The sequence below is a fragment of the Macadamia integrifolia genome, chromosome 2, assembly GCF_013358625.1.
Source record: "Macadamia integrifolia cultivar HAES 741 chromosome 2, SCU_Mint_v3, whole genome shotgun sequence".
In the NCBI taxonomy this organism is placed as follows: Eukaryota; Viridiplantae; Streptophyta; class Magnoliopsida; order Proteales; family Proteaceae; genus Macadamia; species Macadamia integrifolia.
The window spans coordinates 27,448,922-27,459,868 of record NC_056558.1 but is presented as its reverse complement, the minus strand read 5'-3'; the positions used below and the strand labels follow the sequence as shown (position 1 = coordinate 27,459,868).

At 38.7% G+C, this 10,947-nt stretch overlaps 1 protein-coding gene across 3 annotated transcripts in view; it reads left to right on the top strand.

The window, feature by feature from the left end:
- The window catches only part of LOC122060327 (cleavage stimulation factor subunit 77), a 62,500-nt gene that overhangs the window by 1,005 nt on the left and 50,548 nt on the right, over positions 1–10,947 (top strand). For all 3 annotated transcript variants that reach the window (XM_042623466.1, XM_042623465.1, XM_042623464.1), the window contains exons 4-9: positions 128–237; positions 3,040–3,140; positions 4,148–4,209; positions 4,346–4,486; positions 4,812–4,940; positions 8,383–8,429. In XM_042623466.1, coding sequence (XP_042479400.1) covers positions 128–237; positions 3,040–3,140; positions 4,148–4,209; positions 4,346–4,486; positions 4,812–4,940; positions 8,383–8,429 — 590 coding nt within the window. The remainder of the gene's footprint in view (positions 1–127; positions 238–3,039; positions 3,141–4,147; positions 4,210–4,345; positions 4,487–4,811; positions 4,941–8,382; positions 8,430–10,947) is intronic.

The following is a 10,947-nucleotide window of genomic DNA, read 5'->3' as shown; positions in this document are numbered from 1 at the left end:
AAAAAAACTTCTTGACAGTTTGTGCAGTTTACATGTAGCCTTTGTAAATGCAATGGCTCTATTTGACACTTCATTCACTGCAGTGGTATTGGATTCAATGCTGAGCTTGTCACACCCTATACTGCAGGCCAAATTCTGGAAGCAGTACGTGGAGGCACACATGGTGGTAAATAATGATGATGCAGTAAAACAGATCTTCAGTCGTTGTTTGTTGAACTGTCTTCAAATTCCTCTTTGGTGAGACTTAAAAGAAAAGTTTTTACTTAATTTTGATTGAATAATGTTACTTATTAGGAAGACTTTGGGATAACCTTGATATGTCCTGGTTTTTTATTACTTGCCGGTATCATGTAGTAACTGAATGGTGATGAACTGGTTATTGAAACTGATGGAGATACTCTTCTCGCTTTCTCTATTTTTTTTTGGTGAAAGATGGAAACACTCATTTTTTTTTGGAAAACATTGGGCGTATTTGGTTATGAGTTCGACTCCTCTTTACCTCCTTGGGGCCACTCACAAGGGGTGTTTAATGCTCTTAACTTCTTTTAGTGAAAGTTGAATGGTTCTCATTCAACCCGGTATGATTCAGCCCGTGCAGTTGTGGGGTTAGCATGGGCCCGTGGGATTAGTCAGGCCTAAAGGCCTGTCAAAATCTGCCTTGCATGGCCAAGGGAATCTACCCAAGGGCCAAGGGAATCTACCCAAGGGCCAAGGAGAATCTACTCTTGACAAATTGAATCTCCACAGAATCAAGCAGCAAACAGTACTTCAATGATCATAAAACAATGCTTTATGATGAGGGGTCAATTCCTATTTATAGAAGCATCAGCCCAACAGCTTGAGTTCCAAATAAGACAAAAAAATTAGGACTAGCTAGAAACTGAAAACGAAACTAGTACTCAGTCTAATAGCTACAACTGAGTTCAGTCAGATTCTAGGAACCTATAGCAGAAATGGAAACTAACTTCACACTGGAAAGCACAACTAGAAATTGAGTTCATTTGATGCTGCTTCTGACATCCTTCTAGATAGCCTCTGGAAAGGGATGGAATCAGTGTCGAGTCAGGGTTTTTTGCTGTATTCTTCCTGCTTGCTGCAACACATAAACCTTAACCATGAAACATAAAACCTTGAAACCCCAAACTTGACATGAAATCTAAAAGCCCTCTTGAAAGAGATGAACCCCACAGTGAATAGAGAGCCAAGAAATATTTTTGTAAAGTGGGGAGGGAGGGATCACTAGAAAGTCATGGAGAGAGACCTTGTTACTCATAATAACAGTTTTTCCCCTTTTCTAACACATTGAGGCATGAGCATGGTTTGAGGTCTCGGTTTTGGGCATGGCTTTGGTCAGGCCCGGAACCAATATATATCGAGATCTCGGCGAAACCTTGCATTTTGGCCGCAAGTTTTGGGGTTGGGTTTCGGTTGCCATATGGCCAAGTTAGGTCCTGAAACTTGTCACCCAACCTATTTTACGCTTTCTAAACATAGTTACATTTTAAAAGAATCAAACCCAAAATGTATTTTGGCTTCGGACCGTAGGTTAGACTTTAAACCTATTTTTTCCACATGCTGAGCAGAATAGGCAGAGAGAAATTGGAATGAAGGGAAAAATTATGGTTTAGGTGATGAACTTAAGTTTAGAGATCAATGTGATTTGACAAGAGAAGAGGAAAATTGGTTTCTCAAACTAAGGAAATAAGTTAAGAGTCAAAAGCTTACTGTCAGGTTTAGTTAGTTAAGAATCAGAGGCGTACTGTTAGGTTTCAGCACAGGGAACTCTTTAGCTGCACCGTTTCAGTGAACAACAGAGGAATCAAAGACCATGATTCACGAGAGAAGGATCTATTGAAGAACTAAAAAGGAATATTGAAGACCTTTTTACATGGAATGTGGATGAAAATCAAACACAAAATAAGCATTCTGTTATGAGCTACATAGTTGAGACGACCCCTGAAATTTTATGTTGCCTATCCGACAGTTATATCGGCCTCATAAGTCCTCGATGGTGCCCAAATAAAGCAGTATATCCAACGAACATAATAACATGTTCTTCTTAATAACTTTGTATCATACATGTTGAATTTCTATTTATCATTTAATATTTTCAACTTTTATTATAAGACGAGATTACAAGTAGGATGTGGACATTATTTATATAAATAGTAGTTATGTATAGAGGGTAGTTGGGAGGGGGCATTTCATGGGGTAATAGAAAACAATGGGGGGGGGGGAAGGGCAGTTCTACCCCTGGAATTCTGTAAACCCAAAGGAATCTACAAAAGGAACAGAAGAAATACCTCTGCTCCTTAAGAATTGAAGACCAAAAAATATCTTTTGAACCTATTAGAAATGCTCTTCTTTCTAACCATATGCTCTAAGTCGCTGTAAATAGGAACAGTGATCACAACTGTTTGCCTCTTCTGCAGAATCCAAAAGAAAACCATGAGAATAAATATTGGGCTGTTGCTATTTATCCTAAGGATTGAATGGGCTGGCTTTTGGTTGTTCTTATGGGATGAAATCTATTTATTTGCTTCAAACCTCCCAGTTGTGAACAAATCACGGATTGTGTGAGAGTTTTCATTAGTGAAAGATTACCACACCCAAGGATTTAAACTCAGGATCCAAGAGTGGATCAGACTCTGTGCTGATCCTGGTCTTTACTGAGTTGGGTCAACTGAATTGATATGGCCATTTCTCTCTAAAACTCCGTGGAAACAATGGTAAACAGTCCTTGTCTGCTAAAAGTTTTGGGGTGGAAGATTGGTGGATCGGTTGATTGGTCTCCCCCGATCCCGATACTTGAAGGTATACTACACTTTGCTAAAGATAATTATGTACATGGCACATGCAATTGGTTTGTTTACTGAAGAAATAGTTCTTCTTACCCCTTCGTTGCTTGTCTGTTTCTTTTATAACGAATAAATAGAAAATCCTAACTTTGTCTGGTCAGGAAAAGAACTGCTAGATTTAATATTCATTTATTTTAGTGCTCCACGCAATCTAACTGTTATGTTCATATTGGATTTGCAGGCGGTGCTACATTCGTTTCATCAGGAAAGTAAATGAAAGAAAGGGTGCAGAGAATCAGGAAGAGACTAGGAAAGCTTTTGATTTTATGCTGAGTTATGTTGGTAGGTATCAGATTTGCTTTCCTAGATGTTAGTTTTTGTTACTCAATTACTTGATATATCTGTCAATGGATTATTTTTCTTGCAATACTCATTATCAGAGAAGTCTGCTAAAATTATAGGGGATACGTTTGATGTTGCTTGATACTCAAGACTATGAGTCTTAGGCGGCTTTTGACATAGTTTGTAAACTTGGGTTCCGGTCTCCTTTCAGCCCTGACCGAAATACACCGAAAGGGGAGATATTTCACCGAAGTAGTGCAATTTTGTCTACAATGTAGACCCGACTGAAATGACTGAAATCTTGCCTAAACAGTGCTGATTCCTTTATTTGCTTGTTATTTCATCCTGGCCTCGTTAAATCACTGAAATTTGCAAAATTTCTGTGATATTTGAAGTATGGTTTTGAGTGTGGAGGGGATCCACTTAGGTTTAGGAAGAAGTTCTTTCAAAACTGGGATTTTGGGTTTTGGCAGCCTATATATCGAGTGTATCGGTCTATATCAATACTGTAGCCACACCATATCGGTTTGATATAGTTTTTTATATGTAAATATTTTTACGTATTGGTTCTGTATTGTATTGAAATGACCAATTTTGATACGAGTTGGACCATATCGGTCATATTGTATCAAGTCTTGACACAATAATCTAAGGTGCCAAGTTGGTCCTTGGAGAGGTTATTTGAGGTTGTTGAAACTTGGAAAGAGCATTATATGAGGGTGGTCTTTGAGAGTAGCAGGGTTGGTTCTTGGGATGGTTAAGTGCCCTAATTTCCGATTGCTGTCTCTTCTTTACTTTTGGGTGCCGATTGTTATAAGGTGTTATTTGATTGGATGAGTACTTTATTGGCGAGCAAGGGCATGAATGATAAGGTTAATCTGAGGCACTTTTGCCTTACAGTGGGATCCGTTATTCTTTCATTCTTTATCTAACAAAGTACCATTTCTATGGAATATGTTCTAATTTATATGATCAAACCATGCTTTGTTTGCTGCACCTGCTGCCAGGTACTGATATTGCATCTGGGCCCGTATGGATGGAGTACATCACCTTTTTGAAGTCATTGCCGGTCTGTTGGACTGTTACAACTTTATCTGATTTCCTTGTCCTTTTTGGGGTTCTAGGGATGTAAAGCTTCAATATCTTATTGGTAGAGTTCCAACAAGATATTTTTCTTTTAGATCTCTTATGGGTTCCTTGTGCAGGCTACTACAGGCCAGGAAGAGTCACAACGAATGACTGCAGTGCGGAAGGCATACCAAAAAGCTATTGTTACTCCTACCCATCATGTGGAACAACTTTGGAAGGACTATGAAAATTTTGAAAACTCTGTTAGCCGTGCACTGGTAAGCTTTATGTTTTGAATTTGAAATGCTGTATTTACACTTAGCAATTTCTTAAACTGTTCCATCATCCCCAATTTTAATCTTTACATAATTATGTATTTACTTTAATTGTGGAAAGTAAATTTTCTCAAGGGAAATGCTTGCTCCTGAAAAGTGATGACAGCAATATAAATTTCTTATATTATGATGGCTTTTTGGCTTTATCTGTTTTATGTAAAGAATGATTACCATCTATGGTCATGATTACCATCTATGGTCTGTTTTTTCCTAGAAAGTACACAGTTTTTCAGGGGTGTGGGCACCATCTGATGATGACTTTCTGCAGGCTAAAGGGCTATTATCTGAATATCAACCAAAGTACAACAGTGCAAAGGCTGTATATAGAGAGCGGAAAAAATATATTGAAGAAATAGATTGGAATATGCTTGCTGTACCACCGACTGGATCCTGCAAGGCAGGTTCTTAACTGTGCTTTTAAATTTCTATTTATGTCTAAACTAGAACTTGAAACTGAAATATGCTTTGTGATTGCCCATCTCAGAATGCAAAAGCTTTGGCAAATGCACCCCAGTTGCCTGAGGCATGGGAAAGTCTTTTTTGGCATGAGGCATAGGCTTTGTTAGCTTGCCAAGTCTACAAAGCCTTATTTGACTTCATTAGTTTCCCTACTAGTAGGCTTTTTTAAATGAATGATCTATAAAAGCTAAATGTATCCCATCCCCCACCACACAAAAAAAAAAAAAAAAAAAAAAAAGAAAAAAAAGAAAAAAAAGAAGGAAGAAAACATTGAAAATTGAAATTTCTATTAGAATCCAGTTTTCCAGGATAAGCACGTGCTGATGTTATCACTTGGCCAGGAAGAACACCGACCATCGATATTTGGTACAGAACACTGCATTCTTTTTCTCTCACTGGTACCAAATAGAGTTTATTAGAATTAAAAGACCATCGGGAACATATAGTCTGCTCGCAAATGAAAGTCAGGTAAGAAAGATAAAAGAAAGACTCTGAGTGCACCACATGGCATCCCGCAATGAAAACCCCCTCCTGGAAACTCCTATCTGCAAAATCAAGACATGAAGCAAGTCAAGAAGTTAAAATGTTTACAGGAAAAGGAAAGAAACAAAGGGAGAACTGAACCCAGCTTTAGAGGATTTCCCTCACCTGAGTGTATCTCTTTCCTCTTTCCTTATTTATTTTTTATTTTGATGGATAATAGACAAGACTTACTAGTAGTGAGATTTTTCTCTCCTTGCCGAAACAATTGCTTAATTTTTGCCTTCCCTTTTCCCTATCATTTAAATCAACTTTGCCTTCAACTTGATCCAGTCTAGGTTCTCCATCCTCCTGAAAATGTTCGAACAATATTGCTCCACCCCTGGTGCGATGAGACCAAATTGTTTACTCACTTAAAGAGCCACTGCCATTATTATTTGGAAAGGGCCTTCTCTTGAAAGTCCTCCAAGCCCTTGTCCTCGACATTAGTTTTTTTTTGGGTAAATAGCATTGGAGTTTTTCGATGCCCCCCCTCTTCAAACATTGTTGAAAAAATGATGTATCTAATGCATGAGGATCCTGCCAATGCGGGGTTTGGGGAGGATCATAATGTATCCACCCCTGCTTCGTGGGAGGCTGTTTCCTGACTCGAACCATGACCGCTAACCGCTTGCATGGTCACTATGGAAGTATGGAGCAACTATATATATATATATATATATATAGGTGATAAGTAGTTGCATCTCATTTCCATTGGTGACTAACTTGCTCACCTTCTTGATTGATCACCCCCTAGAAGAAGAGGAAGTCTGCCTTAGTGATCTGGTGTTTCGCAAGGAGCATAAAGGCTCCTTTACTTGCAAAGTTGATTTAGCATGCTGTGATATTGGTTGAGGCCTGAGGAACTGCTTTGAGGATTCACAGTTAGGAAGCTGTGGGCAATGGAGCTCAGCTGATGCTTCTTCGTTGTGAAAACCTGTGACCAGATCTCATCCATGATTCCTTGCTCTAAAAGCATTTAATATTTTTTGCCTTTTCTTGTTTAGTACCCATGGAGCTTTCTAGCAGTCTAATCTAGCTTGAGGTTTAGCGTTCTGAAACACGATTTTAACACCAGAAGAAGGAGTTAGGACAGCGCCACATCTTGGCTCTAGGTCTGTGATGCGGATCTGGGTTCCAAAGACTGGCATTGGATCGCTTAGGGGCCACTTAACTAATAGTTAACACAATTTGTAACCAAATATAAAAAAGAATGGCAGATCCGTAAATAACTTGAAGTCCCTAATAAAGGGTGGCAAACTGGTAAATAGTTGATAACTCTAACATAAGAAGAAATCTCAAAGGGAAAGCAACGTACAAGATAGGGAGGGGTAGACTTGGAACTAAGAAATAAAATAGGTCAACTGAGAATAATAAAAGAAGAGAAGGGCAATTTGGTCAAACCAGGGTTAAATGCCCTAGACAACAGCCCACGATTCAACTTCCTCCTTCCTTGGTCGACCTGCAAGAGTAGAAGGGGCAGCAACTTGCGATTGAGTCATCTCCCTCAAATCTTCTCCGTTAGGTCTGCCATTTCAGGCGTATGGTCTCAAGAGGGAGCTCTTCCAAACCCTATGGTAGCTGATCAGGTAGGCAGGCTGGAAGGATGTAAGAAGCCTTGAGTTAGAAGCTGGTGGTGCCTGCCCTTGCAGCCCAGTTGCAGACCTGATTTCTCACCATAGAAGAATCGAGAAGGCCTGAGTTCAAAGAGGGTGTCGCCTAGGCACAGGCTACCTTCGACCCAAGTCTTGGGGTCACTTGATGGGGAACCAAACTTCAGGGACAAGTTCTTCGGTTCTAGTAGGTATCGCCCAGAATAGGGAAAGGATAGAAAATCAGGAATTTTAAAGATGAAGATGAGGAAATAAAGAAGAAGTGGAAGAATAGAAGAGAAAGTTTAGAAATCAGAGATGGATAAAGAATATTAGAAAAGGGGAAGAAGGAAACCACCCATGGCAGCCATCGTTTCCAACCAAAACATATATTTGTTCATATTCATTCAATTCAAAAACTGAGTACCTCCATCGATTACATGTCTAATATAAAGGAAAAATCAAAACAATTAATGGAAACTACTTGAAAGGAAACTACTCTAAAATTAGAAGCTAACTAATTCCAAAAGAAATTGTTTCTAAAACAAAAGGAAATCAAATCAAAGATATTTTTTTTCTAAATCCATCGCCCAACTGCATCAGTCTGTTTATCTATTTCCTGTTAATGCTGCATCTTTCTGCAGTAGTTTTATCATTTTATTTATTTTCTCTGCATCTTTCTGCAATAGATGATATCATTTGGTTTATTTGCTTATCATATTATGATAGATCTTTCTAAACAACTATAATCCGTTGAGTGATTTACGGATTTCTTTTGCATACATTCCCTGTTATAGACTTATAGGATGAAACATTAATAGCTTGTTATTCTAGGGGTCATTGCTTAGAGCAGTGGTAAAAGTTACAGGCTACCAGGGCAAATGCCTGGGTTTGAGTCTTAAGGGCGGCCACTTTGTGCAAAAATGCCAAAGGTTAGGACTGACTTCAAACTTGTCTGTCCCAGCCTCCCAGGACCCGCATAGGTAGGATCAACACTATGTAATGGCCTTTTTTTTTTTTTAATTGTAGCAGGTCTTGCTCTTTGTTGGATCCATCATATCCTTTTTGAGATATCTCTATAGTTTGCTTTATATTTCATTGTCTTTATTGGGTTATCTTTATGGCTGTGATAGGTGGGTGCTAACTCTTGAAGCTACATCTTTTATGGTGTTTTTGTTGCTATAATTTGATTATTCTTGAATGTGGTGCCATATATACTGGTTCATATTGATCAGTGCAAAAAATGTAATTTGTTGCGTGCTTTTGCAGGAAGAGCAACAATGGATGGTGTGGAAAAAGTTGTTAGCCTTTGAAAAGTAAGAAATAACTGTCCTTTTCTTGTGTCTATAATGGCTACTCACACTTTATTGAGTATAAGTTGCAAACTTGAAGAGCAGTTCCCTTTTTTAGTAATTTATGTTACGTAAGTGACATAAGACCAATAACGATGAAGGAACAGGGAAGAAAAATGACATGTTAGGCAAGTAAAAATATTTCTTTAGATTGATTTCCATGACCCTCCACCCCTGCCCCAAAACACCTTATTTATAGAATTGGACTAAACTTACTCCTTTATAATGAAAGAACTGGTATGTGGGGGGCAAAATGAAAATAAAAGAAATGCAACAAATTTTTCTAGCACGCCCTTTCAACCAGGAGTGGGGATATCAATTATGGTCAACTTGGAGAGGATGCGCAACTGATCATGCTGGAGAGCCTTGTTGAAATTATCTGCCATCTGACTGGTAGAGTGAATGCCTGTGTGATAATTTCTTTGCACTCAACCTTCTCAGTGGAGAGATCATCAATTCTCCTAGGGTTCAGCAGGCAGATTATGTAGTGGTAATCTTGAACCAATGAAGTCCAGTGGGAGATCAGCTTGCGACAGGATCACAGGTATAGGGACAGAACTCGAATCGAGAGAAAAACAGATACCACTATTTAAGCATCTCGGATATGCATGAAATTCTGGTTGAGTGATCTATTTTTCAAGGGCAACAAGCCTGTAAATGTATGTTGATCTAATGGTCAGATTTGAAGGTATAGAGTAGTCTCAAAAATAGAAAGTCGCCAAAAGAGATACTCTTCCTTGTATGAAGCTGCATCCTTAATTCCTTACACATTATTTATTACTTCAGCTTGCCTGATACTTCTCAATTGAGACACAAGGCAATTATTTTTAAACATCAGCACACTACGCGATTGAGCGGCCCCCACTGTGTAGGCCATAATACGAGAACTGGTATCAGCACAAGCACATTGCAGTCCCCAAGTCACACTAAGGGGGAGTAAGTGCCGAAAAACCAAGGCTTTAGCATAGTTCTAAAAATCGGAATAGACCAGTCAGTATCGTCTGGATTAGAATGGTATCGGCCTTGGCCGATCCCCGATCATGACCTTTCCGATCCTGATCCACATGTTAATGTAGAACTAGGATTGACAAGTCAACCTAGTCCCAATGTTGCAGAATACTCTTGGAGAACATTAGATCAAATATCAGAATAGTTCAAAACAGATTAATAACAAGGATGAGATCAGATCTGAGATTAAGAATATCAATCTCAGATTATAGGGTGTCAGAAATCAGAATAGAAGCAGATAATAAGGGGACTAATGGAATGATGAATTAGGTCTACACAGGTTCTGAAAATTGCTAACAGAGTATGCAATTTTCTGGGCAGAACTGAGAAGAAAAACTGAATTTAATACCTGTAAGAACTTGAGCAGATCAATAACACTTTGTGTAGTTGAGAGAAGAAGAAGATGAGTAAAGGAAGAGGACCTCTTGTGCTTCACACCGCTGAGAGTCAATTGGATCAAACACCAATTCCATCAGCCTTGATCAAACACAAGACAAATTTCCATGTAGAAGACAATAGCAACAACCATTAATTTTTTTATCAAAATCATCTAGGCCTTTAGGAGCCTCCTCTTCTTTATTTATAATGTTAATGGGGGAGGGAATTACAAAATAGAAGGTTCCTCAAAAAGGAAACCAAATATTCTCCTAATACAATAGCTACTAAAAACTGAAATTAGAAACTAACTGAAATTAGAAACTAGTTGAAAAAGGAAACTAACTACTAAGGACTTGACTCAATTAATAACTTGACTCATAAGGAAACAAATATAACTCAAATCAAGCCCAACTAGAAAGGAAACTAATGAAAATGGAAACTAATTAGTAATCCCGTACTCAATCTTAGAGCCCCCTTTTTAGACCCATAAAAGTGGTCTATTACACTCAAAACATATGGGATCAAAAGCCTAACATGTATGGAACCCAACCCTAGGCTTATTCCTAATAAAACAAGCCTATTTTGGTAATTAATCTGCATCACTCTCAAATGTATTCTTGTCTAGGTCTTCGTCAGCATTCAGCAAGCCCAGCTCTCCTCTCTTGAAACAATCATAGACCCAATTCACAAGAATAATTTCATCTTCAGGGGCGTTTATATCCAGGTTCTTTCGGCCACAGATTATCTCTAACAGGACAACACCGAAACTGTACACATCCACCTTCACTGTAATGGGCAAGTTTTTGTGCCACTCAGGTGCAACATACCCTCTTGTACCTCTAGCAAGGGTGAATGTCTTGGATTGATCTGGCTTCAGCAGTTTTGACAACCCAAAGTCTGCAATCTTCGGACACAGATCCTTGTCCAAGAGTATGTTTTGAGGTTTTATGTCACAGTGGATGATTTGGGTTTCACACTCTTCATGCAAATAGCGGATTCCTGTAGCTATGCAAACCAAAATTCTCACTTTTTCATCCAAATTTGGGTGCCGTATTTGAAGCCCCAAGAGAAAGTCTGCAAGTGATCCGTTACTCAT